Raw genomic sequence first — 23,602 nt, 5'->3', positions numbered from 1 at the left:
AACTTGTGGCAGTTGAAAAATCCTAGTGTTCCTTAAGGAAGTGGGGCTGCAGGGGTGCCGCCTCCGCCTCTGGGGACCTGGCAGGGAGGGCCTGGTCTCCTCCCGAGAGGGGAGACGCTCACAGTCCGTGGCCTTGGGTCCAAGGTAGGCCTCTGTGGTCGGCAGAGTTTGGTGTGCTCCCACAGAGAGGCAGGGCTCAGGGGCCAGCACGTTCTTGGGGCACAAACTCGGGTCCAGCTGAAGACCAAAAGGTGGGGGCTCCTCCCAGACGATGAGTCCTCCTGCTTACCAGGAGGAGGTGACCGCTCAGCGGGCCAGGCATGGTCCTAGGGGTCAGGTTCACCTGTGGGCTGTGGGGGGACAGCAGGACGGGGACGAACCCCTCCTGGCCCTCTCACCTGCCTGTCCTGAGGACGGAGGGGCACGCAGGGACAGGAACATCTCCATAGAACAGTTTCCACCTCAGAGACGTGGGGCAGGGGCAGCAGAGACCCTGCACTGCACTGTGGCAGGAAGAAAGCCCAGACACAGCAGAAATGCCTGTTCTGGGCATAGGGTAGGGAGGAGGAGGTGACCGTGGGAGAGCAGGGGGAGGCAGCCAAAGCCCGTGTGCAGAGGTGTGTGACAGGTGGGAAGAAGAGCCACGTGGCTGAAGAGTCACCGGCAGGCTGGGGGTCCGGGGTACCCAGCCCAGGGCTCTCTGACTGGGATGGAAACCCTGGAGGGTTTTGAGTAGGAGGTGACGGAATCTGACTTACGTGCTCGGGCCAGTCACAGGGATAAGATGATGTGGCTGACCCTGCTGGGGGCATCTGTGAGGTGGCAAAAGCAGGTACTGAGGGCAGCCTGGATCTCAGCATGGGAGGTGCTGAGGCAGAACAGGAAGAGAGGGGGAGCCGGTCCAGGTCTCTCCAGCAGTTCTGGCCTAGGACAATGTCAGCGAGCAACCCACTGCCTGAGAAAATGCAGGTGGGTGAGACATGCCCCCTGGTCTGGGGTTTTAATCGTCTCCTTCTGGCTCCTTTTGCCTCTACGATGTTTAAGAAAGTTCTCCAAGATGTTTGCCACATATTCACGCATATCCTGTTTTCTCACCCCACTCCCCTGTATGTCCTAAGTAATTGAGTTTGGGAGGCACCAAGTGAGGCTTTAAAAGCACTTGTTTGGCCCTGGCTGGTGTGGCTCAGTGGATTGAGCCCTGGCCTATGAAATGAAATGTCGCCGGTTAGATCCCCAGTCAGGGCACATGCCTGGGTTACTGGCCAGATCCCCAGTAGGGGGCGTGCGAGAGACAACCACACACTGGTGTTTATCTCTCTTTCTCCCTCCCTTCCCCTCTGTCTAAAAATAAATAAAATCTAAGGGAAAAAAAAAACCCCCAGCATTTGGCAAACAGATACCCAGTTCCTGGTCATCATTCATGAATCCTTCCGCATTTTCTGACTTCTTAATTCTAAAAGCGGATAGAAAAACGGACAGACAATAGGAATGATTCCAGGACGGTCCGCCTGTTCTATAGAACTGCCCCGATAGTTCAGTGTTTGCCCGCCTGGACGTAAGGCTCTCCCAGGGCTGGCCTGCGGTTCTTCTGATCACCAGATAACCTCGCCTTGGGTCCAGACTAGCTCCCTCAAGGGCTGAGGTCCCTTCTAGACATTTTTTAGAGGGGGGCGGGGCGAGAGCGAAAGAAACAGACATGGATTTGTTGTTCCATTCACGTGTGTATCTATTGGTGGACCCTTGCATGTACCCTGACCAGGATGGGGACTGGCCAACTGTGCTACACCGCCAGGATCCCTTCTGTACTTCTTAAACTATGTAAGCACCGGCCACCCTCTCGGGCCGGGGGTGGTGGCCAGACAGACTGGGGCGTGGACTCCGGTTCAGCCACACCTGGCCACCTCCCAGGGACCCTCCCAGCCCCAAGTCCAGGAAGCCCCTGCTCTGCTTCCTCTGACTTGGAGCTAGTTTCTAGCGCTGTGCTAGCAGCAGGCTAGGGAAGCTCATCAGGCTCCTCCTGTCCAGGCTGCCCTGCTTGGGAAAGCGCAGCCCAGCACGTGCGTGTGCGGGGGAGGAAGGTGTGCAGGTGCCTGTGCGGATGCAGGGCAGGTGGGGCCCAGTGGTTGCATGTGCGGGCAGGCGTACTACGGGGGTTGCGTGTTTGATGCAACCGGAGGAGGGAGGCATGGAGGCACAGGCCTGGCATATGCCGGTGCGGGACCGGGACCGGAGCGGGTAGCATGGCCCGGACCGTGCGGGCGGGCGGGCGCCGTCTTTAGCCGCCCGCATGGTGCTGCGCGGCGTCCGCGCCGGGAAACAGGAGGCCGCCGGGCCGGAAGCCCCGCCTGCCCGCGCGCGCGCGCGCGCCTGTCCCCGCCCGCCCGGTGGAGCGGCTGCTGGCGCGGCGCGGCTCGGCACGGCGGCGCCCGGGCGCAGGCAAGCCGGCGGAGCAGAGGACGGCGCCCAGGCCGCTCCAGGCGCCGGGCTCGCGGCGGAGATCGCCGGACTCGTCGGAGCCCGCGGCCGCCCGCGCCTTTCAATGGGCAGCTCGCACTTGCTCAACAAGGGCCTGCCACTGGGTAAGGCCGCGCGCGCGCATTTCCGGCCGCGGGGGCGGGGCGGCGGGCGGGGCCGATGCTTTGTGTGCGAGTGCGCGTGCGCGCCGGTGTCCGCGCGCCGCCGCGCCTGGGGCGGGGCTGGGACAGGGAGCGCCGAGCGCGTGCGCGGCCTGCTGCGTGCTAGTGCGCTTGCGCCGGTGCCGCCCTCACGCCCGCCGCCCGCGCAGGTGACACAAAGGGGCGTCGGGCCCCGACCTTTCAGACCCCTGCCCATCCGCCTCTTGCATTCCGATCCCGTGACTCCCAGTCCCAGGCCTGTCCGATTCCCTGATCCAGGCTTCCCCAGGCCCACGGTGCCCAGGCCGCGGATCCCGGTGCCCAGCCCTCCCCCCGACCTCGGCCCCCCAGACCGCCGGTGTCCGCCCCCCCCCCCCCCGACGCTGGTGCCTGGCCACAGGGCCTCAGCCCTTAGCTTCCAGCCAGGTCTGTGCTGGAGCCGCGGGCCTCGTCTCCCCGAGGGGGAGCCTCTGCCTCGCGTGTCACTTCCTGTTGTAAATACCCCCCCAGGGCTCGAGCAGCCTAGGAACTGGCGCACACCCGAGCGGCACAGGACGAGGGCCACCGCAGATGGCTTCGGGAGGAAGGGGACGGCCTCGTGCGTCCCGAGAACGCGACTGCGTTCCGGCCCCGCGGGCCTGTCCTGCTCCGGACGCTGGGCTGTGTGGCGGGTTGCAGCCCTCGCACTGGGGGTCTCTAGGAACAGGCGCACGGGGCCGGGCAGGCAGCACCCTGCCCTCCAGCCCCGTCGTTTATTTGGGGAGTTTCGGCGGCGCTTAGTGTTGCAGCCGGCTCTGTGCCGGCGTTGGGATGTTTCGTCCATTTCTAAAAATGTATGAGACTGCAGCGTCCAGCTGGTGGGGTAGGCGGCCCTCCCTCTGTAGCCTTCAGCTGGCACAGCCCTGCAGCCCCCGCGCGGGTGCACAGGTGGGGGCGTCAGGGGGCCTCCAAGCCCCGCAGGCAGGCCGTCTGCGCTGCCGGAACTTGGCGAACTGCACACCGCGGCCCCTTCCTGAGCCAGTCTCTTTCCACCTTAATAATTCACGAGCTTTGGCCCCAACGGCATTTGTCACAAGGCACCCTTTCCCCCCGTTTGGAGGGCGTCAGAAACAAGGGCCCTCGCGGGCACTCTAAGCCACACTGAGGGTCCCTGAGCCTGGGGCTGTGGGGACGGCCCTTCAGAGGCAGTCGGGCTGACGATGGCCTGCTTTCGTGTCTTGCCTGACTGCCGGTGGCCATCTTGTCCAGTTCGCAGTCCTTGTCAACTTCCAGCCTCCCGGGCTGGGGCCTCCTCGTGGGAGGGGCCGCTGAGGGTGGGTCAGGGAGGGGCCGGTGGGTCTCCTGGCTGCCGGGAGGGTCTGCGGCTTCCTATTCCCCGCCCCGCCCCGGTGCCCTTGGAGCCTGCAGATCCGCCCCAGGCTCCGGCCTGCGGGAGGGCGGGGCTGCCACCACACCTGAGCCCGGGGTTGGAGGCTGGATCTTTCTCTGGCCTGGCGCCGGGCCCGTCTCTGCCTGCCGGCCAAGAAACCAGGGTGCCTCCTCGGAGGTGCCTATGAACCAGCCTTTAAGCTGGCAGTTCCTGGAGCAACCGGAACCTGGCCGGCAGCCAGACCCTTTCACAGCAGTGACCTCTGGTGACCTCTTCGATTGGTTAGGGATAGGGCAGACTTGCCTTCCTGGTGGGGGAAGGGAGCCACAACCTTGGAGAGGTGGACAGATGGCTTTCTGTGGCTTTCTCACGAGCGCACTGAGCCCCTCCTTACCCAGCTCCTACCTCTCCCTGGAGGGTCAGGCTGTGTGCACGTGGGGGCTGGGGGCCTGGACAGCGTACCTTTTCTCCCCTCTCTGGGACCTGCCTTCTTTTGAAAGTAGTGGCTTCATCTGTATAGAAACACACTCAGCAGAGAGCTGGGCATCTGGGCCCATGTGGGGCACGGCAGCCTGTCCACCCTGTGTGGTGGCACCCCAGGATCCTGCCACGTAGTAGGTGCCCTCACATGTTCCCCCCAGCAACCCCAGGCACAGACAAGCACTTCTCTGTAGGGGAAGGCGCTCGGGATTCAGAGTAGGTCCAGCCTCAGCTTCCCACCAGCCCAAGGGCGGGTGATGCTTGGTGGCCAGCTGGCTGCGAGCAGAGCATTGGGCCAGTGATGGGGCTTTTCTGCTGATGGTTTGTCACCTGCCCTTGGAGTTTCCTGTGTGAGCAGCACAGGCTCAGCTTGTGGTCTGGAGGTGCCGTGATGCCTCCCCACAGCAGCCTGTGCTATAGCCAAGACCCCGTTCAGGTAGGCCCTGGTGCCACCCACCATCAAAGGTGTGGCCTTGTGAGGCTCTTATCCTGTGACAGCTCTCCTAGAAGACCCAAAATTTCCCTCTGCCAGTGGCGTGAGGGAGGACCCGGGCCGTGCCCTGGCCCTCACTCTTTGGGGTGCGGGACTCAAAGTCCTGGGTGGCCCTGGCACTGCCGTCCACACAGGTGGGAGTGACACACCACCCTTCCCTCTGCCCCCCACCCAGCACAGGGCCTCACACCACAGGTTGGGGCTTGTCTCCTCCAGGTCAGCCTCGGACCTGCCCGTGGGCTGTGTGCTGGTCTGGGACCCTGGGGTCCTAGAGTGGCAGCCCAGGGCGCCCCTTGGACTCCCAAGAGGAAGCACTCATCCTTCTACGGAACTCGGGAAGGCCTGCGGTCCCACGGACGACCAGGGGAGGCTCTCAGTGCCATAGTTCCTGCCTGTGCCATCTCTGGCGAGGCGGTTCCTCACGTCACCCCTCAGCCCTGGAGCCTGGCTGCAGATGGTGCCGCGGTGGGGCCGGAAGCTGGGGTGGTTCCAGAGAAGTGTCAGCAGGTCTGGCTGGTGGGGGGGACGTGGGCAGCACTGCAGCCTGAAGGGGGCCCTTTGTGGACCCCCAGCTGTGGCCTGTTGCAGATGGGCTCAGTGTCCACAGTGACTTGCCGGGTGCCATCTGTGGCAGGGGCTGTGACTCCACTCGGCTGGCTGTTAACTGCAAGGTGTTCTTCAGTTAGACTTGAGTCCTGTGGTCCCCACCAGGGGTCTGCCTGCACGGTTATGACATGTCACGCACAGGGGCTGGTCACCACCCCAGTGTTCCTTCTGTGAACCTGAAGCTCACGCTTCCAGGATCTGAGCGTGGGGCTTGCGCAGACAGGCACGTCACTGAAGCTGGAGAGGGTGGGACTCCCGGGGCCGAGTTCCGGGTGGGCGGAACGTGAGCTGCTCGTCAGAGCTGCAAGGGGCGACGGGCCTGCTGCAACTGGTCGGGGGGCTTAGCAACTCCTGACCCCAGAGTGTGCCAGCTGCCAGCTCTGGTCCCTGCTGAGAGTGGCTGCAAGATGCAGAGCCGTGGCTGGCAGGCAGGACAGCCGGGCAGACAGTCATGTGGCACCTGACACGGGCGGGGGCCGCTCTGGCTCTTCCTTTTGGGACCTTTTACAGGAAGGTGAGCTGTGGGCAGCGGGAGGCACATGACACAGTGCCCTGAGCACCTGCGGGGTGGACTCACCTCCTGGGGCTGCAAGGACACTCCGGACCCGTGCGCGGTGCCAGCATGTCACGTGTGGGGCTGCACCCCGCGCCCCTTGGAGGGCAGGGCCCTGTGCTCGCCATCAGGCCTGTAGCTGGTGTGCAGGATGGGGCTCACTGTGACAGCCATGGTGCCTGGGCAGCTCAGCTTCCAGGAGGGGCACCTCGTGCCTGGAGTCAGCCTGCAACAGTCGGGAAAGTGTGGGAGTGTGAAGAGGTGAGGGTGCTTGCCGGACTTGGGCTGCTGTTTCGGGGGTCCATGTCCATCCCTCATTGCTGGGATACGCAGGCCTGGGGGCCTGAGAAAGCCGTGCTGAGCCAGCTGAGACTGGGGGCGGCCGGCCCCTCACCGTCCGGGCCTCGCCCACCGGCACCTGCTGCCAGTGGTCAGGGGCCCAAGGACGGCCGGCCCTGGAGGGTCTTTGGGCTGCTGCCCTGTCTGGAGCAGCCCCCAGGAGTCGGCATCTTGGTCCGAGGGTGACAGTGGGGTGCTCTGGCCTGCCGAGTGCTTCCCGCAGCGTGGAGACGTCCAGTGTCCCGCGCCGTGTTCTCCAGACGGGCACGTCATTGCACTGAGAGCCAGAGTGGCTGTGAGTTCATGTGAAGAGAGCTCAGGGGGCGGCCCCCTGCATCGCGTCCTTCACGCTGGAGGGGCGGCCCTGCAGCCAGCCTCTGCACACACCCTGCAGAGCGGGTGTGGTGGGGGACTGGCTCCTGTGGCCTGGGTGGGGCCCTGTCCTGGACCCACTTCCTGCCCAACCGTGAGGTTCCAGTGGCTGTGGCTGAAGAGGGGCAGGGAGGGAGAGGCTGTGCTGCCTGCAGCGGACGGAGGTTCAGCCTGGGGGCGCTGGGGAGCAGCTGGCTGCGGCTGGGAGCAGGGTCCAGGTGGGGTTCTGGCCTGTCAGGGACCTCAGTGCACGTGACCACGTGGGACTGAGGAGGAGCTGAGCCTTGCATGAACCCCAGGCTCCCCCGTGGGTTATGGTCTCACGGACCCCTTCCTCCCGCCAAGGGCCTGGTGCAGAGCCCACTGTGGAGAGAAAGGACCATCAGCCCCACAGTCATTGGTGCAGAACCATGCACAGTGTCCCATGGGAGCCGGCCATGAGGGGTCAGTGTGGGTGCTTGACCCCACGGAGGGACTGGAAGGGAGACGTGTCCAGCCTTAGAGGCAGCCTTGGAAAGGGGACGGCCCCCGAAGCACACCTCGGCCTCCTGGGACAGGCGTGTGGCGGCCCCTGCTGTGGCTGCAGTGCGCTGGCGGTCTGACAGCCCCCAGGCTCGTGAGGGGGCTGCTGTGCACGTCTGCAGGGCCGCCCGTCTGTCTGTGGCCAGCAGTGGGCAGGGATGCCTGTCCTGAGCTGGCCATCCCAGGGCTGCCTGATGTCCCCCGGTGCACACCTGTGGCCTCCAGCCACCCACAGGTCAGCCCCTGGGCTCGCCCCCAGCTCCAGAAACTTCCTCCATCTGGTCCCTGACAGGTGTGTGGCCATGCGCACGTTCGCCCCACGTGTGAGTCCTCCATGCCCTTGTCCTGCCTCTGGGAAGAGCGGTGTGGCACTCTGGGGAGACCCGTGCCTCTGTCAAGTGCTGGTCCGTGGGGTGATGCCAGAGTGGGACGGTGGTGCACGGGCTCGTGTGTGGGGTGCAGGGAACTGCTGTCCCTGTCATGTCTGCACCCGCGGCCCCTCCACGGTGGCCTCGCTGGGAGTCGCAGAGGCCCAGGGAGCTGTAGGAACCTGAGACAGAAACTTCTAGGCTGCAGGCTGCAGACCTGCTCCCAGTGCCCAGTGCACTGCTGCCTTACGGACACGGGTGGCGTCTTGGGGGCGGGGGGCAGAGCGCTGAGGTGGTTCCCAAGTACGTGGAGGGGGCGTGGGGGCTGGACCTTCAGAGCAGGACTCTTACTGAGTCTTCATCCCGGCTGCGTCCCGGTGGCAGGGCCCCTGGTGCCAGGTAGGTGCCGGCTCGGCAGCCGCAGGCGTGGGGCTGAGTGTGCCTGAGCAGCCCTGCCGTCTGGAGTGAGAGTGCCAGTGGGCCCTCGATGGGGTTTTAACGTGTCTCTTGTGTTTGATTTTTAGTCAGACTTTGACCCCGGCGCAGGCGTCAGTGGTCGCCGTGGATCAGGAGTCTAAGAGCTTTGGTCCGAGACAATAAAAGACGTGGGATGAGGATCCAGTGACAGGACGCGGTTCTGCCTGGGGATTCAGAAGATAAAGCGCGTTGGAAAGTGGAATTCATGGTCGTGGAAGCCAAGCCCATATTAGGCAATGTCAGGTTGGTAGGGGCGCCGAGTGCGCGCAGTGTGAACCCGTTCCTCCGCCCCACCAGGGGGCGCTGCACCTGGGACGGCGGCCCGTGGCCTTGGGGACTGGGTGCCGGCGGAGGGACCGGCGCTCCCTGGCCCTTCAGCGTGTCCGGTCTGGACGGTGTTGCCATCGGAGGGAGCAGGGAGCGCGCTCTGCGATTTGGGACAGGTGCCCGGTTGCCTGAGTTTGCTGCTGCGCTTGGTTTCTGTCGAGAGGCGGATGGAGGCGGGCCCTGAGGCCCCACGTGCGGCCCGGAGGGGGTCCTTGGAGGCGCAGACGGAGACTCGCAGTCCTCGCCGGTCCTCCGGCCCGTCAGCAGGTGGCCGTCGTGGCAGTTGTCCTGGTCGTGCTGCGACCTCAGTGCTGGGTGTTCCCCCACGAAGTGCGTGGTTGCGCCCCCCCCTGGCCAGGGCCGTGCGCCCCGGGCCCCGGTGCCGCGCTCGGCCGCCCCTCGGTAGCAGTTCCGTCCGGTTCTCCCCAGCCACGCTGTTCTGGGCTTCAGCAGAGGGTCCCCCAGGGCAGCAGCTTCAGACCCTGCTCTGCCACCTGCTTCGGGCCGAGGACCCTGCCCTCGGCCCACGTGGGTTGTGCCGATCGGTGTGTGTTAGAGATTAAAGCCGAGAAATGCTGGAAGTAGGTGCCTGTCAAGTCACTTAAAAATAGCAGTGCGATGAGCCCCTCACACGCTACCATGAGGAACACCTTACCGTGAGAAGTGACGGCGACAGCGCGGTGGACCCGCAGAGCGTTCTGCTGAGTGAAAGAAGCCGGTCAGAGAAAGAGAAGTACTATGTGACGTCACTCACACGTGGGGTCTAACGGGGAAACAGACAGACTCACAGACGGAGAGCAGGGCGAAGGAGTGGAGGGACTGAGCCAAAAAGCAAAAGGACTCATGGACGTGGACCACAATGTGTGTTGGGGGGAGGGGTAGAGGGGCTAAACTGTAAGAGAAAAAAATACGTTAGAGAAAAGGGGCTGCTCTGCCAGCAGAGCTGGAGACTGGCACCGCCCTGCTTGCCCCGCCCTGCTGTCTGGGGGGTGGGCCCGGGGACAGGGCGGGGGGCCGCTGGCCTGCAGGTCTCGGCATCTCTGCATCTTCGCTGTTCAGGAAGGCGGTGGGTGGGAGGAGTGGCTGAGATGGGCACTGGGGGCCTGGCATGGTCACCCCGCTTCTGGCTTCCATCCTGCACCTGGCAGCTGCCCTGCACAGCTGGTCTCCTGGCGAGGGTCTGCGAGGCCGTGGGGCGAGGGTAGGGCCAGCAAGGGCCAGCACGCACAGGCGTCCTGCACGTGGCCCTCAGGCCCGCCTCCGCCTGGAGCGAGGCGCCGCTGCCTCCCACCCTCGGCCCCTCACGCGGGGAGACAGGGTTCCAGCTGCACCCTGGGTGTCTGCCCTTTCCGCTTTGGCACTGTGTCCTGCCCTTCCAGGCCCAGCAGGGAGGGGGTGCCCTGGGAGACATCCCTGTCCGGTTTGGGGGCAGCCAGGCTGGAGCCTGAGGCCCATTCCGTGACATCAGGCCCCGTGTTCTGGCCAAACCTCGATGATGTGTAGGGCCACAGGGACCCTGACCCCACCCCAGAGGCTGTCTCTGTGCCCTGCGCCTGTGGGGGCGGTGACCGTCACCACGGGTCTGTCCATTCAGGAGTCCGCGAGCTGTCTCCAATACCAGCTTGTTTCTAATTTTCCCAACTGGTTGTTCATGATCCCGGTGACGGGTCCGTGAGGATGCTCGTTCTCAGGGGCCGAGATGTTGAGCGGGGGGGGGGGGGGGGGGGGGGGGGGGGGGGAGCAGCCGCGTCCTGGGGCCACCGGGCGGGAGGCTGAGCAGCTGCACCTGTCGTTGCAGGCGTCCGACCTCCGATCATGAACGGGCCCCTGCACCCCCGGCCCCTGGTGGCGCTGCTGGACGGCCGGGACTGCACCGTGGAGATGCCCATCCTGAAGGACGTGGCCACCGTGGCCTTCTGTGACGCGCAGTCCACGCAGGAGATCCACGAGAAGGTGAACGTGTGGAGGGGTGTGGGCAGTGCCGGGTGGCAGGTGGGCTCAGGTCGTGCCAACCGGCAGGACCTGGAGGAGTTCGGCAGGGCTGTCGTCGTCCCGGGCACCGTCCGGACGAGCAGGTGGGGTCTGTTCTGTGGCTTCTCGAGTCGTCTCCTTCCTAACCAGTTTGTCCCCAGGAAGTGGGGCCTGGGGACATGGATGCATGTCCTCCTGGTCCCCACCAGGGGGGCAGCCCTCACTTCTGGTGTCTGTCCAGGAGGTCACGGGGTCCCCAAGATGTGAAGGGTGTTACTTAATCTGGTTTTCTGTCTGTAGTCATGGCTGACTAAGTACTCCACAGCAACCTTTCTGCTGAGACGGGGGGACGCTGGACACCGTTTAAACCCCAACAGCAGTCGAGGGCCAGCGGGGTCTGATGAGGCCAGAGTCTGCAGGGACAGGCAGGCCTGCAGTGTGGGCCTGACGGCTGCCCTTCTGGGAGAGGCAGCCAAGGGGCCAGGGCAGCTTTGGCAACCTTACCTTGGAGAAAGGACAAGGTGGAACCCAGCATGCCCCCACATGGTCTGCACTGAGCCTTGAACTTGGGTCGTAGGTGACCCCACACCACCTGCTCCAGCAAATGGCACCAGCCACTTAGGAGCAGGTACCGTTGGCCTCGGTCTCAGATTACTTCCATAGTCACTTCTAGTGCCGGGTCTGCCCCACAGTCAAGGGTGAGCGGGCAGTGGAGGCATGAGGGCCGAGCGAAAACCCCCAGGACCACAGGGACAGCCACAGACAAAGGGAGAACCAAGCTTGAAGGCAACACAGCAGATGTGGGTCACGTTTTAGGAGATCGGGCGGTGGAGAGGCAGGCAGGGAGTGAGACTCTGGCAGGCAGGGAGGGGACGGGGCTCAGCAAGCGAGGGCAGAGGCAAGAGGCCGCCAGGTGGAGTGCACATGCTGCTGATGGCACCTCAGACCGACAGGGCGGGCCGGACACAGCAGCAGCTGCTGCGCAGCCAGCTGACCACTCCCAGAGGTGAGACTGTGGCCTCGGGAGAGCACGTGCAGTTTCCTTCAGTGCCGGGCACACACCTGTTGCACGCCCACGTGGTCATGTTTGGGTGTTTGTCCCAGAGAAGGGCAGCTCCCGTCCTCAGGACAGCCGCACGGGGAGGGCACGGTGGCTTTACTCCCTGCGCCTGGACCCAGAGAAACAGACGGCCACCCCCGGCGCCACCGATGCAGTCAAGGGAGTGAGCTGCCGACCCATCCGCCAACCTGCCAGACGGCGCTGGGCCCAGTGCTGGGTGCAAGGCTGGTCTCCAAGGGCTGTGTGGGTGTGACACTGGTCACTCTCCAGGGACAAGATGGTAGTGATGGGCGTGGCGTTGCCAGGGGCGTGGGTGGGGAGCGCACTCGACGGAGGAGCAGACATTGGGTGACTGGCGCTGGCAGCCCCGGCCTGTCTGGTGGTGGCCACAGAAGCAGCAGGTGACGCAGCCACAGAGAGCTGGGTGTGTGTGCCGGCAGGGGAGCTGGGGGAGTGGGCGAGGCTGTCCCTGGGGGAGCCACCTGGAGGACTCAGGAACCTCTACAGTTTTGGTGACTTCTTGTGAATCTTAAAACTATTTCAAACTGACAAGATATTCCTAAAATAACAGTATGAGAAGTGAAAGAGATGTGCAGATAGAAATTTTTAAAAATCGTAAGCAGTGTTAAAACAAGTTTTGCCAATAAATTTGAATACTAAGACAAAACAGATGGTCTCTTCTAAAATTGTAACTTATCCAAACCAGAGCGAGCTGACGCAAAGCCCACCTCGTTAAAGGAACGGCCACCCTGAGCGGGGGCAGGGGCAGGGCCCTTAGGATGGACACACGGACGGACGGACAGGCAGCAGCTCCAGCGGGCCCCCTGCCTCACCAGAAGCAGCCCCGGGCCTAGTGTCAGGGCCGCAGGGCCCTGTCCTCCCACCCGCAGTGGCCCCTGACTGCAGGAAGCAAGCACTGGTCGGTGAGACATGAAGCACCGCTGCCCCCTTAGGAGCCTGGAAGTTTAAAGCGGGCAAAAACGTAATTCTTGTGGGAAAGTCGGAAGACACGGTCAAGACAAGCTCAGAAGATGGAAATGAGGAGAGAGGAGCCGCCCCGCCCGTGGGCCCTAGGAGCTGTTCCCCACGTGCCCTTGACCAGGGGATGTCGACATTACCTGCTGCGGAAGGAAAGCCTGGCGTCACTGCCACTGTGTGGCGAACCACATTTCCGAAACTAAGTGGGACTCCAGTTTCCCCGCCACCAACACAGAACACACACTGAGGGGCCCACAGGGCACCCCACCACTGAAGTTCCAGATTTTACCAGCACAGATGCAAGAACCAGCCCAGCCCACAGCGGGTGCTTGAAAGCTCCTGGGGGAGATGACCCCCAGCCCAGGACTGCGCGTCGGCCCAGCCTGCGCACTGCAGCAGAGACAGGCTTCCTGGCACTTTGAGGAAGTTCCTCAGACACGGCCCCTGTGAGATGAGAGGCAGCCCCGGGAAAGGAAGACTGGGAACCAGGCACGGACTGAGGTGCCCTCCGGGGGCCGGTGGGGGTGCTGTCCCTTTGCCCACGGAAAGCCAGCCAGCCTGGGCAGGCCCAGCTGGACCCCAAGGGGCCTTTCAGAAGTGAAGCACCCTGTCCCTGGAGGAAGGTGCTAAGGCTGTATAGGAAATGAGATAAAAATCCGGGGAAAAAAGCACAAACAGGCTTTGCAGTGAGTGAAGGGTGGGGTGGCAGAGGGTGGAGTGGCTGCTGGGCAGGCAGGGTCGGTGTTAAACAAGCAGATGGGACAGGAACCCCGAAACAGCCCCCTCTTAGGGGGTCCTGGGGCACAGGAAGGGGCTTTCAGTCTGGGCAAAGGCCTGGTGAGCATGGGGTCCTGCCTGAGATGTGCGGTGTCCCTGGGGGTGTGCTAGTTACAGTGGGTGGAGGAGGAGGACGCCACGTGGGAACACACAGCCAGACAGCCGTGGGAAGGAGTGCCGGGGCACAGGCAGGCGGCGGAGCGGTGCCTGCAGGGCCTGCAGCCGCCAGAGGGCCGGCACCGAACCAGCCAATCAGTGCTCCAGTCCACAGCAAAGACAGACCAGCAGAAACTAGCGGGGGGCGTCTGGGCAGTGACAGTCCCCGTGCCCGGAGGTCAGGGCACCCTGTGCTGTGGGCACACCCGGGGCTGCGGCCCACGGCCACTGGGCGCTTCCTCGGTGGACGCGCACTGTGTTCTGATGGCACTTTGGCAGCTCTGGAAGCCTGAGGCGTCCACTCTGGGCCTGTATGTGGTGCTTGTCACAGGAACTACCTGGAACCACCTGGAAGGTGTGGGTGCCTCTGAGCAGCAGTGGGGTTGCCCTATTTGTGGACCTGGGAAGATCAGAGAGACAGCAAGAAGCCCGGGAGCTCAGAGCCAGCACCGCGTGACTTGGCGAGGAGGAGACGCCTGTCCCTGTGAGGAGGAGCAGGCAGACCTGGCTGGTGCCCACCACACCCTGGCTTCCCTTTGCCACGGTGCCCATGAGTGCCAGGGGCCGTGCTTGGAACATTCTACAAGCAGGACCCGTGCCACTCCCACCCTGGAGTTGAGGACACAGAGCTGAGTCACTGGCCTGGTCACACAGGTGCAAGAGGAAGGGGAATGGACATCTGCCAGGGTGTCTCAGAGAGGCCGCTGGTCCCCAACCTGAGGAGACAGTGTAGTCCTAGCGCTTCCTGCAGACTTCCCCGGGGGGGTTGCAGCTGCTTTGCAACCAGGAAAGGAAACGGGAACCTGCAGGGAGCGTAGACCTGGGCACCAGATGCAGCGGCCTCGGTGGCCCTGGCCCATGTGTGGGTCTTCAGACAGAGCTGCCACCGGGGTGGGCTTTCCTCCGGCGTCTGCGTGTGGCCTCCCCAGTGGGGGTTGTGGACGTAGGGGAGTGGCTTTGAGTCTCGTCCAAATCTGTATTCCAAGTGCTTTGCTTGGCACCAGGCTATTGAAAACATGCTCATGGAAAATGGAGGGGGACCTGGAAAAAGTAACTTACCAAGAACCACATGTGGGCAAGTCACACTCAGAAATGCAGGTTCAAGATGAAGTCACAGGCACCGGTCTGCACCCATCGCGCTCGCCGTCTCAGCCTCGGTGTGCCCGGCGCTGTACGGTCGGAGCCGGGCGAGTCCCTGGGTGTGGCCGGCAGCTGTTGGCCGCCACTAGGTGCATTTCTAAGAACGGACCTCCAGGAAATGAACGAACACCCTGGACGTGGCTGAGCCCAGAGACCTCACTGCCACCCATCGCTGGACGCCCAGGAGTAGAGCCACGTGCCACCTGCATGCGGACGAGCCTGCGTGTCCAGGGCCTGCCTGCAGCTGGGCCTCCTCCACACCATCCTCTCCGCAAGGGGTCCATGTGGGCCTGCCCAGGCTGGCCCCAGGGCTCACCTCTGGTGCCGCCCCCTCTGCGGCGCGTGTCTCTGTGGCTGGGACCACCCCTCCCCCGTCTCCCTGGATGCGCCTGCCTCTCCACTTCTGGGGCACAGCGGTGTCTGCCCACACATCTGCTTGCACTCAACTCACCACCACAGCTCTGCCTCACCTGCCGCAGGAGTCCCTCCTCACTGGCTCTTGTGGCCACCCGCCAGTCCACACAGCAAAAGGAGTCCAGGGGGGTCTTCCTGAGGTCCCACCAGCCCAGCTCTCTCCCCTCTGCTCTGTGGCCCTGGCAGCGTCCACTTCTGTCCACAACTCCTCTGCCCATCATGGCGCCGACTGCCACTCTGGCACACGATGGTCCTTACCCTTCCACACCAAGGTCTGTGCCTGCTCGGCCCGATGCCCTCCCTGGGGCCCGGGGCCCGGCCCAGGCCTTGAGAGCCCCTTCACCTCAGAAGTCCAAGCCTGTCCGGCCTTGTCGGGGTCCCCCAGGCCACCTCCCAGGGAACCGCCTGTATTCTGGATGGCCATGTGCCCGCTGCAGTGGAGCCTGCCACCGAGGAAGGAGGAAGTGGGCAGCTAGCACTGCACCCCACTGTGGAAACCCGCTGCGTTCTCTCACAGAACGGCCGAAGTCCAGGCTTCCCTGGACGCGTCAGGCCTTGTGCAGCGGGTCTTGGCCTCCCTCCTCATCCGGGAGACCTCATCCGGGAAGCTCAGTCTGGAGGAGGAGGAGGCAGCAGCCGTGGATCTCGGGGTGGTCACTGTGATCCCAAGACAGATAGATATCCCCGATGACGAGGCCCACTGCTCTGTCCCTTGGGGAGGAATAAGGCCCGTCCCCCAACAGGGACAGTCCTGGATCATGCTATGCCTGCATCCGGTCCCACAGGGGTGGTGCCAGGTCCACAGCCTCTGCCCTTGGCCCAAGAGGGTAGACACTGCCAGTCCTCTGCCTGCATCTAGCTGTTACCAGAGTGTGTGTCCCCCCTAGAACCAGACCCTGGGATGCAGGCCTAACACTGCCCTTGACCCGCGTGGAGCCAACACAGAGGCGCCCCACGTGGAGCCACGGGCGCCCCCTGGCTTGCACAGGCGGGAGCGCTGAGGGCCCCCCCTACAGCACGGTTCTGTGGGGGTAGCTGTACACAGGCCCAGCCAGGGTGGAGGTTAGTGCCACAGTTGGCAGTTTCGAAAAAGTGTTTCCCTTTGTGTCATCTGAACTCTCAGGCACCAAACTGACTACGGGGGCTTCACATGGCCACCACCCAGGCAGGTCCAGGGCTGTGCTGGAGACCACTGGTCATCGCCCCGGGGTCGTGCTGACCACGCTGACCTTCATGCCAGATCCCGGTGGCCACGCTCCTGAGCGGCGCACAGATCGGCGCAGAGAGCGCCACGACACCCAGCCGACCCCTCGTGGCCTGCGCACACTTCGAGCATGTGCTTGAGCCCACCAAGCCTGGGGCCCGGCCCGCCCTGCCCTGACGTCCCCTCCGCGTCCCAGGGCGCGGCCCGCGGCGTGCTAGCCTGGCGCACCCCCCTGCCCCCAGAAGCAGTGAGTTCCGGCCGGGCGTGGCTTCGCCGACTGACCTGGCGCCAGGGTTTCCGCACAGCGCGGCCTGCAATGGCTCCTGTGTCCCTCCGCGCGTTAGAAGAAATGAGGTCCTTTATGGGAGTCGGTTCACTGAGACTCGCTGTGCTTTCTGCCGCCATCGAGTCACTGCTCTGCGTGTCAGTGAGGGTCGCGTGGTGGCCGCGTTCCCATGGCAGTTTGTCAGGGGCCCCAGTGGCTCTCCGCGCCGCCAGTGGCCTGCGGCGCTAGACACAGCGCCCTCTCCGCGCTCGGCCTCCGTCGCATTTCTCCACGCCCTTCCGGTGCGCGGCGGGCGGGCCCCCTGGTTTCCTCGAGGAGCTGAGTCACGGGTGGGGTCGGGGGGTTCTGATCCCAGAAAGTCTGCGGCGCACCCCGGAAGCTGCGGGCCCTTGGCCGCCCCCACCAGGGCTGCACTTGGGGGAAATGTCCACGCGGCCTCTCCGCGCAACGGGCCGCTGGGACCCCGGGGGAGCAGCGCCTCCCGCCCCCGGGCCAGGCCGGCGGGCACTCACCACGGCTGTGCTCTGCGCAGGTGCTGAACGAGGCGGTGGGCGCCCTCATGTATCACACCATCACGCTGACCCGGGAGGACCTGGAGAAATTCAAAGCCCTTCGGATAATCGTCCGGATCGGCAGCGGCTTTGACAACATCGACATCAAGTCCGCCGGCGACTTAGGTAGGATGGCCTCGTGTCTCCCTCCGCCGTCCGGGTGTCCGGCCTGGGCGTGGCCGCGCCGCCTTATGTCGCACTTCCGGCGAGACTCCTGCTGGTGTGGCGGAAGGGGACCCGTGAGCCGGCGTCCGGCGCCCCGTGTGGTTTCCCCCGGGCAGGTGCGAGGTCACGGCAGCTTTGCCCAGCCTTGTGCTCGTGCCCGGTCGTGCGGCCCGCTGGCACTGAAGCCTCGGAGTTCGTGTTGTGAGTTAGGGCGTGCACGAGTGACACAGAGAAGCGCGCCTCACACCCAGCACTGACCGCACCGCTCGGGCCGCCTGGTGTTTCCCTGACGCCCCGCTCCGTTCTCGCTGTGCTGCTCGTGGCCCCGCGAGGCAAGGCCGTGGCCCAGCTGGCCCACAGTTGCAGCCTGCACCTCTGATGTCTGGCCTTGCCCCCGCCCTTAGGTGCAACTTGGGGAACTAGGACAAAAGCGGCTGAGTGTGTGACCTCACACGTCCTGTGTGAGCCCCTCGTGCTGCTGCTGACACTGTTCCTGGGCAGCATCTCTCAGTGTCGAGCCGTGGCCTGGACACTCCCCTCAGGGCCTTGGCCTGTGCCTGTGCAGAGCCGGCCCTTGGCCTCATGGCCAGCACTGTCCTTGAGCTGGGCAGTCTGGGGCCCGGCCACGCCATGCCGTCACCCCCTCCCTCAAGGCCGGCGGGTGAGGATGCGGAGGTCCCTGGGACCTCTTGTGCCCTCTCGGGTGAGCGGCAGCTTGGTTCCCATCTGGTCTCTGTGCGCTCTGTTCCGCGCTTCACAGGGAGCTGGGGTGCAACCCTGCTCGTCTGCCAGGCACCCACCCGGCCAGCAGGAGCCCCCTCCTCGGGGAGGCAGAAGGGGCACCCAGAGTGCGGTCAAGGAGGCTGTCCGGGGCGAGGGCGAAAGGGGCCGGGGCCACCGAGGGCACGAGTCCAGGAGCAGCGTCAGCTGCTGGTGGAACCAGCCAGGGTGTGCAGGGGACACGTGGAGAGAAGCGGGGACCAAAGCTCAACACGGAGAGCTTGAGCCAGCTCCCTCTCCAGGGTGACTCCACCGCTCCTGGGACCCTGGCTGGCGGGGGGCGGGCGGGTAGGGGCTAGAGCACGGGGCAATGAGGGCCTGGGATGCCTGCAGTGGACAGGAGGAAAGAGGGTCACGGGGGCTGTGGGGGATGGGAGGGCAGGGGCCAACCCATCTAAAGCAAGGCCCCATTGGCTGGGAGCCCAGGAAGATAGAAGGGGCAGTCCCTGTAGGGTTGGCAGCTGTGGGGCCAGCTCTGGAGTCTGTTCTGACCATGACCCCTTCCTGGAAGGTTGGGGAGCAGGCAGTCCAGCTGGGGCAGAACCAGGTGTGACACTTGCATCCTGTCCCTTCCCTGTCTGCCCGCCCAGTGGGAGCCCGTGCCTGCCTGTGTCTCTCTTGTATTCCCCTGGGGTGGCCTAGGCACATGTCCTCCAGCCTTTCACAGAGGAAGACCAGGATGGGCTTGGTGACCATGCAGGCATGTCTTGTGTCCCCAGGCATTGCTGTCTGCAATGTGCCAGCGGCGTCTGTGGAGGAGACCGCCGACTCCACCATGTGCCACATCCTCAACCTGTACCGCAGGACCACCTGGCTGCACCAGGCGCTGCGGGAAGGCACGCGGGTCCAGAGCGTCGAGCAGATCCGGGAGGTGGCTTCCGGAGCTGCCCGGATCCGCGGGGAGACCTTGGGCATCATTGGACTAGGTGCGTTAGCTTCTGTTCTCACCCTCTCTCTGCGGGGCTCAGCGGGCCCCCCTCAGAGAGGGGGACCTGAGGAGGTCCCCCAGCCCAGGGACAGCGTGGGGTGGAGGACGCTCTGCCACAGAGGCTGTGCTGGCCCCTGTCTGCCCAGGGGCAGCTTGTGTTGTCAGGCCTGGAGCACCAGGCCTGGGCCACGTGCACGGATACCAAACAGGCGCCCACGGGGTCACGCATACACTCACCCTGTGGCTTCCTCCAGCCTGTGGCGATGGCTGAGGCGATATGGCCTTCTGGTGAGGGCCAGACAACCCTGGGGTCCCTCCCCAGCTTGGCCTTTCGGGGCTGTCACCAGTAGCTGCCGTGGGTAGAGTAGAGGGCAGTGTCCACACCCCTCTGTGCGGCCCTTCATTCCTTCTCCTGCCTGCGCACGCAGCAGGTGGCTGTCCTGGGCTGGGTAGTGTTTGGGTCCAGCACATGCACGGAGCAGCCTGACCCCCTGCCCCACCCCACGCACCAACCCATCCTGTGTGCTCCCTGGGGGCTGCCTCCAGTCCTCAACCCTTCTCTGAAGCCCCGGTTGCCCACTTGGCCAGGTGGGGGTCCCGTGGCTACTGACCTGGTAGCCCCATGCTCAGTGTCTGGAGGCAGAAGCCTTGGGCCTCAAAGGGCTGTGCTCCCATGCTGAGCAGTGTGGACGCCAAGGCGGGGAGGGTCCCCGGCCAAGGTGACGCCCGTCTCCCACCAGGTCGAGTGGGGCAGGCAGTGGCGCTGCGGGCCAAGGCCTTCGGCTTCAACGTGCTCTTCTACGACCCGTACCTGTCGGACGGCACGGAGCGGGCGCTGGGGCTGCAGCGGGTCAGCACCCTGCAGGACCTGCTGTTCCACAGCGACTGTGTGACCCTGCACTGCGGCCTCAACGAGCACAACCACCACCTCATCAACGACTTCACCGTCAAGCAGGTGGGGCCTGGGCCACGGAGGGCCGGCCTGGGTGGCAGGGGTGCTGGCTGCGGCCAACACATGGTGCTCCTGCCATTGCCCCCCACCTTGTCCGAGGTATCCTCCCCCCGGCCAGTCCCCTCCCCCAGTCCTGCAGCCGAGCTGCCTGGTCCTGCTCGGACGCTGGCAGCACAGACTGCCTTGAACCAGCCCTGCCGAGGCTCCAAAAGGGCCATGGGCCTGTGACAGAGGTGGAGCCCCGCAGCCTTTGCGGCCAGGTTCCCAGCAAACAGGGTGAACATGGGGACCGAGGGTCTCGGGGCTCCCCGAGGGTTGAGGTTTCCGTCACAGCTGAGTGGTGGCCCTGGTGCAGCTTCCGTCACTCATGAGCTGCCCTGCATCTGGCAGGAGCTGGGAGCAGGGCCTCTGCCCGCGGCGGTGGGGTAAGCCTAGGGGCTGGGGCCGTGAGGTGCACCCTGGGGACCTTCACCAGCAGAACCTGCAGGCCGGGGTGGCCCGTCTGGGAGAGGTCCCAGTGCGACGTCCCTGCCCAGCCCTCCTCCGGGCAATAGGGCAGCGAGGAGGCTTCTGTGTTCACTCACTCTTGGAGCTGTGTCGGTGTCTTCCAGATGAGACAAGGGGCCTTCCTCGTGAACACAGCGCGCGGTGGCCTGGTGGATGAGAAGGCGCTGGCTCAGGCCCTGAAGGAGGGGCGGATACGCGGGGCAGCCCTGGACGTGCACGAGTCGGAGCCCTTCAGGTGACCACTGGTGGGGCTTGGGGGGTTCTGAGCTGGCATCCCTCCCTGGCCGGGCACTTACTTTCCCGGGCTCACGCCTCCCACCAGCCCACATGGCACCTAGGAAGTGAGGCTCCAGTGCACGGACGTGCCCTGTGCCTGCTGGGCAGGGAGAGACACTCTGACCCGCGCCTCCTGCGGAATGCCCAGGGCCACTGTGTTGGTGGGTGCCCAGGTGTACAGGCGGCCAGGCCCACAGGGCCATGTCCAGAGGCCCCACAGCTGAGAAGCAAGTGTGGGCAGCAGGCCAGCCCTGGGTGGGTCTCCCACCCTGGAAAGGTGGTGCCAGGAGGGCGTGGGGTCTGAGAGCCAGAAGCTCCCAGGACCCCCTGCACGGGGTGCCCGGCAGCCTTCCTCCCAGGCAGGGCCCCTCCCTACTGCTCTCAGACACTCGTGGGCAGGCACGACCGACCCCGCGGGGTCGGGGCTGAGGGAGAGGGCGCGCCTGGGCCACGGCGCTGACCTGCGCTGTGCTGCCTCAGCTTCAGCCAGGGCCCCCTGAAGGACGCCCCCAACCTGATCTGCACCCCCCACGCGGCCTGGTACAGCGAGCAGGCGTCCATCGAGATGCGCGAGGAGGCGGCCCGGGAGATCCGGAGAGCCATCACAGGTGGGCTGGGCGGGGTGCCGGCAGGGCCCGGGGCCCCTTGAGGCGCTCTCAGAGGCGAGCACCCACCGGGTGGCTGGAGCCGGGCACCTCTACCTCTCTCTCACTCAGCCAAGTCCACCCTGTGCTGGGCTGGGCAGGGAGGTGGACGTCACAGCTGAGGCGGGGAGGGCTGCCCTGGCCTCCCCTCCCGTCAAGCACGCGCAGCCCAGGCCCTCATCACGCCTCTCACTCACGACCCTTGCTCACTCTCACCCACTGTGGGGGGTTCAGCTTGTGTGCCACTTGTCCCTAGACTTTAAAAAAGTCAGACTACACTCGCAAACCTGGGCTGGACCTTGCCGGCTGCCCTCTGAAAACCCTCAGGCCTCTCGGACGGGCAGGGCCCTGAGTTGGGAGGGGGACTGCGCACAGCCGAGGAAGGGAGGTGTGGCCGACGGGCCCTGGAGCCTGACCTCCCGGGTGTGGCCCCATGTTCTCAACTGGGCTGCCACACCCCTGGGGCCCCTTCAGCGCCTCACACAGACGCTGTCCTTCCTGTGTCCCTGCACCGCTCAGGCCGGATCCCCGACAGCCTGAAGAACTGTGTCAACAAGGACCACCTGACAGCCGCCACCCACTGGGCCAGCATGGACCCTGCTGTTGTGCACCCTGAGCTCAACGGGGCCGCCTACAGGTGAGCGGGGGGGCGAGGGGCACTGGGAGCCAGGGGGACGCAGGTCCCCGTGATGATTCGATTCTGGGTGGGACAGTGGCCCAGCAGGGGGCTCTTGGCCTGAACGTGTGTGCTCACATGAGCCCCAGTGGACACACAAGGTCGAGGTGTTAGAGCCTCAGCAGGGGTGGCCTTCGGGCCTGGAGGACACAAGACTGTCTGGGAGGAGGCCATGCTGGGACAGGGGCCGGGGCCAGGTCTGCCCAGTGGGCAGCATGGGGGTGCAGCTCCCTGCCCTCCCGCCAGCCTCACGGTGCCCTCCCTCCTCTACCAGCAGGTACCCCCCGGGCGTGGTGAGCGTGGCTCCCAGTGGCATCCCGGCCGCAGTGGAAGGCATCGTACCCAGCGCCATGTCCCTGTCCCACGGCCTGCCCCCAGTGTCCCACCCGCCCCACGCCCCTTCTCCCGGCCAAACCGTGAAGCCCGAGGCGGATAGAGACCATTCGAGCGACCAGTTGTAGCGCGGACATAGCTCTGCAGCCTCGGCGCCAGCGGGCCGCGAGCCGGGACAGGCGTGTGCGGGGGAGGTGCCCTCGGTCGGCAGCGGCACTCCAGAGACCCGCCGGGTGCCGGGCGCGGGAGGCAGCGCCGGCCGCCTCCTCGCCGGCCGCCCCGCCCGGCCGCGCCGCCCCGTGTTCTCCGCGTCCTCGTCGAGCAAACCAGTTAGTAGTTAACTCCACCATGAGCGTCCTCGTCCGTGTGCAGCCTGTAGAGCATCACAAAGGTCTGTTTGCTTAGCTGCCCACAACCAGCGCCCCAGCCGCCCGGAGCCGGTCCCCCCCCGGCCCCGTTTTGCGGGACGTGCCGGAGCAAGGCAGTTGGCAAACTTCTCAGGACAATGAACCCTTCCTCCTTTTCTTTCTATGCCACACAGTGCATTGTTTTTTCTACCTGCTTGTCTTATTTTTAGAATAATTTAGAAAAACAAAAGGCTGTTTTTCCTAATTTTGGCATGAACCCCCTGTTCCAAACGAGGGCGGCGCCTCGCAGCGGCTGGAGAGGCGGGAGCAGCACGCAGCGTGCTCGCCGCCGGCGCCGTCCCGGGGACGCTAGGCGCGGTGCCCGGCCTGCGCAGGTACCGTCCTGCTGATGTGGTAGGCTAGCAATATTTTGGTTAAAATCATGTTTGTGACTGTAACCATTTGTATGAATTATTTTAAAGAAATAAAACCCCAGAAAGAGCCGGCACGCCCAGCGTCTGTTGCAGTGGCTTTGTCTCAGGCGGCACTGGCAGGTCCGGTCCTGGCTGTCACGGCCTTGGGGCTGGGCGGGCAGCCATGGGGGCCCGGGGTCAGTGGTCCCACTGTGGAGGGAGCCGCCAGGGAGTGGAGCGGTCTGTGCACCAGCCTTGGCCAGTATCCCCCGGGCGTGCCGCGACCTGGGAGAGCAGAGGAGACCCCAGCTCCGCAGCGCATAGAGGCGCGCACCCCACAGCGGGCCGGTGCTCGAGAACCTGTTCGTCCTCCACAGACCACAGCCACTGGCTTCCGGTCGCCCTGGGAGCCATGTGAGTGCCAAGAGCAGGAGCACCCTGACCACCCTCCCGGTGCCCCACGGCTTCAGGATGCCACTGAGCTCCCACGCAGAGCCCTTCCCCCCACCCGCCCCTGCCCTCT

General features: G+C 64.9%; 1 protein-coding gene across 3 annotated transcripts; it reads left to right on the top strand.

The window, feature by feature from the left end:
• The first annotated feature begins 2,374 nt into the window (after positions 1–2,374).
• CTBP1 (C-terminal binding protein 1) lies at positions 2,375–23,174 on the top strand. 3 transcript variants are annotated; one of them, XM_036017905.1, is made up of 10 exons: positions 2,441–2,579; positions 8,242–8,437; positions 10,320–10,474; positions 17,040–17,184; positions 18,723–18,929; positions 19,672–19,886; positions 20,495–20,625; positions 21,147–21,274; positions 21,830–21,947; positions 22,261–23,174. In XM_036017905.1, exons 2-10 carry the CDS (start codon positions 8,431–8,433, stop codon positions 22,445–22,447), a joined length of 1,293 nt encoding a protein of 430 aa, XP_035873798.1. In that variant the 5' UTR covers positions 2,441–2,579; positions 8,242–8,430; the 3' UTR covers positions 22,448–23,174. The 3 variants fall into 3 exon arrangements, with proteins under 3 accessions (XP_028359610.1, XP_035873792.1, XP_035873798.1); XM_028503809.2 differs by lacking the exon at positions 8,242–8,437 and having other exon boundaries at positions 2,375–2,579; positions 22,264–23,174; XM_036017899.1 differs by lacking the exon at positions 8,242–8,437 and having other exon boundaries at positions 2,375–2,579.
• The last annotated feature ends 428 nt before the right edge of the window (positions 23,175–23,602 follow it).

Source organism: Phyllostomus discolor, chromosome 1 (genome assembly GCF_004126475.2).
Source record: "Phyllostomus discolor isolate MPI-MPIP mPhyDis1 chromosome 1, mPhyDis1.pri.v3, whole genome shotgun sequence".
NCBI lineage: Eukaryota > Metazoa > Chordata > Mammalia > Chiroptera > Phyllostomidae > Phyllostomus > Phyllostomus discolor.
This window is presented reverse-complemented; position numbering and strand designations above follow the sequence as displayed.

Bases quoted from the DNA above. Each gene is read 5' to 3' on its own strand.
- CTBP1 (XM_036017899.1), top strand. From the start codon at position 2,540: ATGGGCAGCTCGCACTTGCTCAACAAGGGCCTGCCACTGG. The intron at 17,185-18,722 runs GTAGGATGGCCT...TTGTGTCCCCAG, and splicing joins CAAGTCCGCCGGCGACTTAG to GCATTGCTGTCTGCAATGTG. The intron at 21,275-21,829 runs GTGGGCTGGGCG...TGCACCGCTCAG, and splicing joins GATCCGGAGAGCCATCACAG to GCCGGATCCCCGACAGCCTG.